The 10,434-nt window shown below is 38.2% G+C and overlaps 1 protein-coding gene and 1 non-coding gene across 3 annotated transcripts; both read right to left on the bottom strand.

Annotated features, from left to right (window-relative positions):
- Positions 1–422: 422 nt before the first annotated feature.
- LOC117749260 lies at positions 423–536 on the bottom strand. Its single transcript, XR_004611688.1, has one exon. It is a non-coding gene; the product is annotated as a U5 spliceosomal RNA (small nuclear RNA).
- A 973-nt stretch (positions 537–1,509) lies between these two features.
- On the bottom strand, positions 1,510–8,909 carry LOC117749248 (alpha-N-acetylgalactosaminide alpha-2,6-sialyltransferase 2-like). Of its 2 annotated transcripts, XM_034559543.1 has the most exons (9): positions 8,751–8,909; positions 8,279–8,537; positions 7,804–7,963; positions 6,201–6,363; positions 5,443–5,581; positions 5,256–5,359; positions 3,508–3,591; positions 3,141–3,240; positions 1,510–2,160 (listed from the first exon to the last, which is right to left on the bottom strand). In XM_034559543.1, the coding sequence occupies exons 1-9, from the start codon at positions 8,843–8,845 to the stop codon at positions 1,951–1,953; spliced, it is 1,314 nt and encodes a 437-aa protein (XP_034415434.1). In that variant the 5' UTR covers positions 8,846–8,909; the 3' UTR covers positions 1,510–1,950. The 2 variants fall into 2 exon arrangements, with proteins under 2 accessions (XP_034415434.1, XP_034415435.1); XM_034559544.1 differs by lacking the exons at positions 7,804–7,963; positions 8,279–8,537; positions 8,751–8,909 and adding an exon at positions 6,620–6,898.
- Between the last annotated feature and the right edge of the window lie 1,525 nt (positions 8,910–10,434).

The raw sequence follows: 10,434 nt of genomic DNA on the forward strand, positions 1-10,434 counted from the left end.
TGTATATATATATATATATATGTATATAAATATATATATAAAAAGTAACCACACACACCAACCTGTCTGTGAACATTGGACGCCGCTTTTCTGCGTGAAGTTTGTAACGCTGGAAATGATGTATTGAAAATAATCCACCACTTCCTGTTTACACTGCGTGGCGCAAAGGGACGTTCACAAGAATGCATTAAGTATCTTTATATGTCGTGTTTATCAAGGGTCGACCACGTCATGTAAATGTCACATGGAGCGGATGCTGTTTGTCACTAAACCATGACTCGCTTTGCCAGTTGGTGGCGCTGTGACTACGCGAGAACATTGACTCTGCAGGTTGTGCACCTACCCTGGAAATAGTGCAGGTTTCCAAAATACCGGATGTCATCACAGAGACGTGTTACTTGTTATTTTTATACCAGTGAGGAAGCCCCGCTTGCGCAGGGCATCAAAAAATTGAGTTAGACTCTTAATGGTCCTCTCCACGGAAATCTTTAGTAAAAGGCGAAAGATTTATGCGCTCTGAAGAGAACCAAGAGTGATACCGGAAGAGAGCCAGAGAGGAGGACCAGTATCTCAAGGACACGTGCTTCACCCATGGTACATTATAAACTCTTCGAAATAATAAAGTCATGAATACATTCAGTGCTATTGTTGTTCTCCGACCATGTACTTTTTACGTGATTAACTGCGTGACTTTAAACGTAACACATTGTTTCCCTCTGTTTGAAATCGTAAAGCAAGGCATGCTGGGAAAAGGGCTGTCATTTCCTTTTTTTTCTGTTTCCTTTATCGTTTTGATTGAATTCTATACATTCATTATACTTTAAAATGCAGTAGTTTGCAACATTCTACATACTTTGTCTATATTTAACGTACATATATAATATATTGATATAATGTAATCACACACAACAGATAACTTATAAAGCACACAGCTGCTGTGGTAACAAAACACACACAAAACACACTTCTCCTTTTTACACAACCACAAATCAGGATGCTTTATCACTGAGTAAAGTCAAACAATAAATAACAAGAGTAAAAGTTGGGGTCTCACCCACCATGCAGGCTTTAAACTATTACAAATATAAATGCTGGGCAAAACTTAAAATGTTAATATTCATGTTATTGATAACGGAACTAATCCATGACAACCCGGAGCTCAGACCAGGAAGCAGAAGCAGAGTTACACCCTTCTCTGCACTTCCATTCGAGCAGTTACCCACCAAAACCCTATAGAGACTGTGTCTGCCCCACGCCACTTAAATTAATTAAATAAAAAAAGTAACCAACTAGTTTTTTGTATTTATGAAGTCATTCAGACACTGAAATAAGTCAAATTCAAAGAGTAAGCTTGCAGGATGTCTTTATTTATTCGTAAGTGTTCAAATCAAACTGTTTAATAAAGAAGAGGTTTCATGGTCCTCTTCAGATATTACCGTCTCATTATTTTGGGATTTGTATAAAAATCTATATATATATATATATATATATATATATATATATACACAATTGTTAAAGATCAAATGCTGATCAAATCCTTACATTCAGTTTCAATCTGCTCTAATGGCATCACACATGCACATTAATTAACCCTTGAGAGAAGGAAGGTCAACACATTGATCCGTCACTATAAAACCGAGCCAAAGCCTGCAGTATAGTAATACATATTAAAAAAAACAAACATTAAAAGAAAAGGAAAAATATACATATTTGATGTTTTAGATAGATTAAATATATGCTTTCGTTTTATGACCTGTAAATTCCCATTATTATAAAAATGTAGATAAAAACACTATTATTAGGAAAAGTGATCGCAGGGTAATTCATTGTCTTTTCCCTCTTCCTTCATTTTGCAGCCAACGTCTATAGAGATAATTGGTGTTTAATTAAGTTTAATTTCCACTTTCCACGCCATCAAGTAAAATTCTGAACTTCTAAGCGGGTGCATTCTCAGTGCATCGGTGTCATGCTTGGCGCTTCTGTCCCTGTTTCTGTTCTTTGATACAACTTAAGTATTTTGCTGTCGTGTAGTTTTTTCCACAGGTTCTTCTCCAGGTCATAGTCGTGGTTGGCGTAGAAAATGACTTTGGTTTTTACATGCTCAACGTAGTAGTTAGAGTATTTCTTGTAGTCCTCAGTCATGAATCCATATGCACTCACCTGCCGACATCAAAAACAGAACAGAGACAATAGAGAACAATTTACAGCTAGAGGAGATTGTTTTAAGGAAAAGTTTGACATTTTGGGAAATACGCTCATTAAATTTCTTGAGGAAAGTTAGATGAGAAGATCAATCACTCTCTTGGCTGTCCGAAGAATTGCAAGCTACATACAGCCAGCCGATGATTACCTTAGCTTAGCATAAAGGACTGTAAACAAAGGGAAACTGCTAGCTTGGCTCTGTCTGAAGGTAATCTGCCAGTTACTAAAACCATACATTAAAAAAGTGTTTACACTTCAATTTAAGGCTCTAACATGTTAATTAGTGAGCTTTAAAGATGCTTATAGGCAGCTGTTTCCCCCTCTTTCCAAGTTGTTATGCTAAGCTAAGCTAAGCTAACCACCTGCTGGCTACATATTCAATGGACAGATGAGAGTGGTATCGACCTTCTCATCGGGATCGACCTTCTCAACCGAGCGTGGAATTTAATAATTTTAGGGGCAAGGCCACTTTGGTAGCAAGGGTGTCAAATACAACAATGATTATAAATTAACAGCCATAATTAATTAAACATTCACTTTGAATTAAAATGTTAAGGATGCATTTATTTTCAATGCACAATATAAGTTATCAGTGAAAAAATTAACAATATTTGCAAGTTGTTATTTCCTGAATGTTGTGCTACGGACAAAATAAATACTGTTCAAAGCCCATTTATAAAAGACACGGATCAAAGATTTGTGTCGGCGTTTTTGTGGGTAAAAAAACATTCATCCTCATAATTATTTGGTAAATATTTAGTTTACAAGAAAGTAAATTGACACGTTTCTCTGAATGTCAAACTAATCTCATAGGAATAGAAACATATTGAACTATACATAATGGCTGTACATTTTAGTATGCATACTTCATGTTTATAGAGGCGTGGATATCTACAGTGTGGATGACATGTGGACAAGTTTAAGTAATATTAACTTACAGTGTCACAGGTTTGCAGAGCCAGGAAGAGAGTGAATGCCCCATTGGTTGGTCTGACAATGTTCCAGTATGAAGAATTCAGATGAGGAGACTTTAAGAACCTGTGGACCATGAACAGTGTTAAATAAACAAACATTTAACAAATCTATACAAACTACAGCCTCTAAATATACCATTAAAAGGTTGTTTGTTGTTAGCAAACATTTCACTCATTGTTATTATTTATTTACATTTCCTGATTGTCTTTAATCCGGTTTTATGAATCACTCTTGGATGCATCACTGCATGAAAAGTGCCTTATGTATAAAATAGGTATTATCATTGCAATAACAAAAAAGGTTTGGGGAGCATTGTGAGAGGAGGGTGACCTGTTTCGAACGTATCTCAGGAAATCCTGGTGCAGAACATAGAAGCGGGTCTCATTGTACTGTCCGCCATAGTATGTCTCTGGCCTGCAGGGTTGAAATACAAATTTAAGAGCGACATTTTCAACATGTATAACGGAATAATATATAATGCAAACTTAGACAATCAATGTATTAAACACCACAGTACCACGCGATAACTATTGCAGTGGCACCACTCCACCCAACATGCTACTCCCTAAGAGCGTGAAGAAATGGGAGGAAACGTGTCGTATGTGTCAGGATCTGTAGTGTTGTGTCGTGTTTCCTGTTTTATTTTGAAGTCCTTGTCTCTCGTGTCCTCTGTTTCTCTGCACTTCCTGTCCCTGTGATTGTCTGCCCTGTCCCTGATTGTTTCCTCCTGTGTCCAATCACCTGCACCAGCCCTCTGTATTTAAGTCCTGTTCGTGTCATGCCCCTTGGTCGTTTAGGCTTGTCTAGATCATTGAAGATCATGTGTGTGAGCCTGTTTTGTTTGTTTTGAATCCTGTGGAGCAATAAAGTTGCCTTTTCCAGTGTTGACGGCGTTTGGGTCCAGTGTCCTGTAGCTACACACAACAGTATGTTGTACATATTTAAAAACCGATTGTGCTGCCAAAAGGCAATGTGGTACAGTATTTCACGGACTATCAGTTTTGCATCTTAAATTGGATTCCAAAGACTTTCTGTTGGATTCAGGTTCTTCAGGGCTTTCAACACCATCCAGCCCAGCATCCAAGAGCTGCAGGATGTCTTTATTTATTCGTAAGTGTTCAAATCAAACTGTGTAATAAAGAAGAGGTTTCATGGTCCTCTTCAGATATTACCGTCTCATTATTCAAAGCAGTTTCACTCTGCTCTAATGGCATGACACATGTACATTAACTAACCCTCGAGAGAAGGAATGTCAACACTATTATTAGAAATAATTATATGTTAATTCTATTTCGTACATACTTAAAAACCGGTTGTGCTGCCGAAAGACAATGTGGTACAGTGTTTCACCGATTATACGTTTTGTATCTTGCCTCGGTTGAATTGGATCGTAAAGAGTTTCTGTTGGATTCAGGTTCTTCAGGTTCTTCAGGGTCTTTAGCGCTTTCAACACCATCCAGCCCAGCATCCAAGAGCTGCAGTGTTTCACCGATTATACGTTTTGTATCTTGTCTCGGTTGAATTGGATCCTAAAGAGTTTCTGTTGGATTCAGGTTCTTCAGGTTCTTCAGGGTCTTTAGGGCTTTCAACACCATCCAGCCCAGCATCCAAGAGCTATACTGACATCTGCATCCTGGATCACAGACTACCTCACTGGCCGGCCACTCTGACCACAAATCTAAACGATTGATATCCTGATTTTGCTGATGTTTACAGTAATTCAAATAAATACATGCTTTATAACCACATGCAGCCTTTTTGTTGATGTTATGTGTGAATTAAGTACGTAAAATGAAAAGTACTTAATATTTATTTTCTCAGTCTCGAGTGAAATTAGAGAGAAAAGATGAATAAGTACTTCTCGCCATACACTAACTATGTTTACATAATTAAACAGATTAATAGTTGAAGCCAATAGTTAATAGTTGAAGCTGATACTTTATTATGATGAATTATAGCCCAGCCCGACGTGTTGACTCGTTTCCAGGTCCAATCCAATATGTTCCAGCCCTGGATGTATTTTAGTTTTTGTGTGCATGTTGCCGTCGACTAATTAAATAGAAGATATTGATATTCACCTGGTGTTCTTACGTTGCCCGGAAGTGATCCTTTTTCTTTTGAAAAGAGCCTCCAGCCAAATAAAATCCCTCATCCCCTCAGGAATCAATACGTATTTTATTCCCTGCCAAAAGGACAACGACGACAGATGAGTGTGCAAGTGTGGGTTAAAATGCATTACCACGTGTTACATTCGAGTTTCAGTACCTCATCATTCGGGGCAGATGTGTAGCCGTACTTCCGTAGCAAATACAGCGACGTGGTGATAGAATGAGAGGTGTGAACGTACACCGATGTCCTGTTTCCCACGTCCTCCTCATAACCTTTGATGATCGCACCGTTCATCCTGCCGCACACACACACACACAACCACATGCATTTTTCTATAGCTCAGAAATAAGCAGAGAGACACTATTATTTTACAGATGTTCCCTAAATCGTTACGATCAAACACCTTCAATAATGGGACGGCACTAAAAAAAACAAGATACTTGTTAATTGCACATTTCAATGCAATGTGTCCGACATCACTTTTAAACAGGATAAAACCTGCAGCAGTTCTTCTCTGCACCATTTTGGAAGAAGATGTCAGTGAATTAAAGAGAGGATTGGTGAGCTGCTCCCGAAGACATTCGAGAGGAGAGTCGTGTTTATACAACTTTTCTTTTCATTTTCAACATAATACCTATACCTATTTAAGCTCATAGTAAAGAAGGTATAGATTTGTGATGGACTGTTGACAGGTGGTTTATACAGAGGGGTTTAAACGCTAACGTAGTCAGTGTGCACAAAGCATAATGTTATGAGATCCCTGCTATAACCAAATATTAACTTGGTTACGACAGATAATAATTTGCGCTCCTGATATCACAGGTTTTTATGATCTTCATCATTAATGACCTGTCGGATTGCTTTAAACCGTATTGCAATCGGGGCCTAACAAACCAAATCAACGGGTTTCTTACCGAAAAACGTAATCGTGAGCATCGATTTCTTTCCCCATTTTTGAGCCATTCAGGATCCCTCCAGTGCCCACCACAGCACAGCGCAAACACCTGTCACTGCCTGTCTTTGGAAGGAGTAGTGGCTCTTTTGGCTTTGGGATCAACTGCACTGCAGCCATCACATCTGCAAAAATAAACCCAAAACACATATTAGACACATAATGTGTTTTAAGATGCAAAACAGTTCACAAACAAGAACATTTTACTGCAAGCAACACTTAAATGCATATTGCTAATGGGTTGAGGTGGTTGCTTTCAAGTGAGAGCCCAAGGGTGGGGGCAGGAGGAGTCTTCACTACGACCTCTGTTTGTGTTAAGACTAAGAGAAGCTGGTAAGGATGAATGTTTACTGCACGGCTGTACAACCGTTTCCAACTGACCATCTCTGGTTAACTCGTCTGCACGCGCCTTTCGTCGCTTCCTCTTATGGAAGCAGAGGGGAAATACCATATATGGTCTTGTTAAAATGTAAAGCACACACGCACAAGTCCCAGTGGAAATTTACCATGTTTTGGTTAATTCTCTCATTTTGGCCACTGCTGTTTGCAAAGAAAAAGCTCTAAAGTCCCACTGTGTACTACCTGCCCAGCATTGAGTTAGTGGAGACCCAAACAGAGTTAAAACGAGAGAGAACATCAACTGACGTTCACAGAAACTTGACTTCAAATGAATGATAATGTTGCTCTGTGTGTATGTGCAAATGAGCAAAACGTTGTTTAGTTTATGAGATATTTACATCCATTTTAATCACATTTTTCTGCGACATTTCTTTCAAATTTCAACCGTTTCCACTCAGGTTCTATTACGCGCAAATTGAAAATGTGTGAGTGTGCAGATATCATTTGGCACGCTTGGTATCTGTCTCACACAGTTGAGTCTATTTGAGAGAATCTCGAGCTGCCTGGTGCTTGGAAGAAGAAGCTCCGAAGCCAGAGATATATAATAATCATTATTTAATCATAACAAACAAGAGTCATCTGTATACATACACACAGTCCAGGCCCGGACGCGCTCACATGGTTTCGCTTCCAGTCTCCTGACGTAGCCAGCAGTTTCTGTCTGGCGTCACCACGTAAGAGACCAAATTCACGTCTTACAATTAGTTTTATTCGCAGTGCATTCGCTGAGCTAAGCTCCCATCGGTTAGTGGAGGTATTCATGCAAATACCTTTCAGAGACACAGCATGCTACGCTGACCAGCGAATAAGACATAAGGTTCACACCTGAGGGTTAGTTCCATTCGCCACTTCAAAGAATGCCTCAAATCGATAAAGTAGCGGGGTCAAAGCTCACACTTCCGGTCAAGGACAGGAAGTTCCTCTTTAGAATAAAACCCTATTATCCTGCCTTCAGAATAAAAGCAACATCTATCTAATAAAACAGTGATCCTCTCTTATGCTTCATAATACATTCCTCAGAATATTCCTCAAATTAATTATCATAACTTTCTTTATGTATTAATTTAAAACATAACCTCTACATGTGCAAGTGTATATAAAATCCACTACAACTCAACATGACCATCTAGACACATTCATCTCACAGAACACACGTGAGCACCTACCGTCGTAGTTGAACTGCATGAAACCAAAAGGACTGTTAAAATGGGAAAGCCGGTTCCATTCGCTCATGTTGATTTTGTGCATGAACAAACGAATGTTGGGGAGAAAAGCCTTCTTGAAGCCTTCGTCCTCCATCGAGTTTCCCAGAGATTGGGCACATGTCTAAGAATGTCGGATAACATATTTGAATTATGAAATAAAGTAAAAAATAAATAGAAGACAAGTTTATTTCCACCTTCTCAATGTGACTAAAACCATTGATTTCATATTACAGCAGGAAAAAAATCCAACAGAGCAACAGATCGACAAAAACAACAACAAATGAAATTGGAAGAATTGCTGTAAAGTTTTAAGGAAAAAGCAAAAAAACAACCATACAGCTCACACCAAAAACGCACAACTGAGCAGATTATCCCACTACCCACAAAAGTTGATTATTTGTTATGTTTCTGTCTTTTCTTGTCATAGCATGCTTACAGACTGCCTGGGTGGAGCATCCTGGTTATAAATATCCTCAAATTCCCACTCAGGATACTTCTTGAAGGATTTTATGTAGAGGACTGGCATGGGAGTCTCAGCGCCACATGTGGAGCATCTTGTTGGATAACTTTTTAGCGTTGCCCCCGGGTTTGATTTGGTGGTACGCTCATGTGTCGCAGTCAAGTGTCCTTTTACATCCCCGAAGTCAACCATTTCCTCATTGGCTTGACTGGTTTGTCCTGAGAAAGTGTTCCATCTGATATGGACATTTGACAAAAGAACGATAGATAGATAACGAATGACACAAGTATTAGCAAGACACCGTTGTAAGTTAATTCAGTTATAGTCCTGTACCTGGAAATGTACCGATACACATTTCTTTGAAAACAAAATTAAAACTACTTAACCAGAAAATAGATAAAAGTTAACATCCTGTCCTTTCCCTTAAGTAATTCTAAATACAACTTACCCGTTGATTGATAGTCCCAATGAAAGAACAAAGATTACAATGCTATATGAAATCACAAGCAGGAAAAAAAATGCCCTGGGAGTTTGCCTTGCCATTCTTGAGTCCTGCAAGCTATACTCGTTACTTAAACACTGACAGGTTTGTTTTCACCACTGACATATATTGGCATATGGGAGTCATTTTAAATGCAAGAGATGGGCAGGGCTACAATACAGTTGAATAACTTGCACGATAAAATCTCAACCCCACAAAACACATTCCCAATGGTACATTACACAATAGAAGTAATTATGAAGGATTTGAACTTGTTGTGGGGTGAGGTTTTATCGTGCAAGTTATTCTACTGTACTGTAGCCCTGCCCATCTCTTGCATTTAAAATAATAACATTGAATACAAACAAAGTTGATTGTATTATAATATAAAACTAATAGAAACAATAATCCTTTATCTACTTTATTTACATATAGCTAGAAAATCATGTTCTATGATGCAAGATATCCAGCTGCTTTGGGTTTTCGTCTTCATGAGACAGGTGGACTGAAAGAGCAAAGATACAACACGATTCAAACAAAGTACATCCTACTGAAACACACATGTGAACGGTTGTCGGGTGGACAGTAGATCTTGTTTTGAATACTGTGAATAAGTTTATTCAAGCATTTTGTGCCGAGTAGTCTTTTCAGTAGGTTACAAGAGCGTCGTCAGAGGGTGAATCCGAAAAACACAAAAGATGAGTCTCAGATGGAGTAGAGTCTGAGCTGGTCCTCCATGTCTCCATCAGACACGTGACCAAACGTCTCCTGGTTGTCCTTTAGCAGCTGGAAGATGGCGGCCAGCTGCTCACGTTGCACCCTGAGGGAAGTATGTCAAAGAATGTTTAAGTCGTGGAAGAACCACACCCCAACAAATTCTTTTGCACAAATTTTCTCAACAACGTTCATCAGGTAAATTTATAATAACAAATCGAAATAGAGCTCCTCTAAATACTAAAATACTGAGCTTTTCCAAATGTAAAAAAAATACAGGTTTGGTCACAAATGTCAAAAGATAAACTACGTAGGTACATATTATTTTATATAAAAGGATGAACCAAATAAAACACATATATTAGAGAATTTAACCTTTTCGGAAACACGATTTAGCGCTTTCTGTCAGAAAGAGTGTTAAATGAGAAGAATGACACCATATACCATAAGCTTAGCGTAGCATAAAGACTGTTGATCTGTCTAACAGTTATAAAACACATCTGACCCTCACTAAATTACACTTTATAATTTTGTTTATTTTAACTGTAAAAAAAAAAGAAAAAATGAAGTGAAATATTATGACTTCAAAACTCCCAGAAGAGACTGCCAAGAAATAGTCTGACACATAACCGCCAGTAAAATTCTGAGAAGTGATTCATAGACTTCGGCTTAACAAAACCCAAAAATAACATGTGACGTCGGCAGATTGTGTTTCCTTTATACAAAGTTAAGCTAGCTGTTTCCAGTCTTTATGTTAAGCGAAATAAGTATATTTATTTACCTTGAAAAAGACCAAAAAGTAATTCATAAAGTGAAAACATGAGATCCAGAGTCTATTTTAGACTATCTATGAGACTCTCTGGCGTGCGAGCACTTTGTAGTCATGTTTAGACGTGCAAGAACAGGTTAGAAAAAAAAGATGTTTTTTCGCAAATCA

The sequence above is a fragment of the Cyclopterus lumpus genome, chromosome 19, assembly GCF_009769545.1.
Source record: "Cyclopterus lumpus isolate fCycLum1 chromosome 19, fCycLum1.pri, whole genome shotgun sequence".
NCBI lineage: Eukaryota > Metazoa > Chordata > Actinopteri > Perciformes > Cyclopteridae > Cyclopterus > Cyclopterus lumpus.

Coding starts and splice junctions, on each gene's coding strand:
- LOC117749248 (XM_034559543.1), bottom strand. CDS start 8,845: ATGGCAAGGCAAACTCCCAGGGCATTTTTTTTCCTGCTTGTGATTTCA. Junction 8,538..8,750: donor TTGGGACTATCAATCAACGG/GTAAGTTGTATT, acceptor TGTCCATATCAG/ATGGAACACTTTCTCAGGAC. Junction 6,364..7,803: donor CATGCAGTTCAACTACGACG/GTAGGTGCTCAC, acceptor TTATTTTTGCAG/ATGTGATGGCTGCAGTGCAG.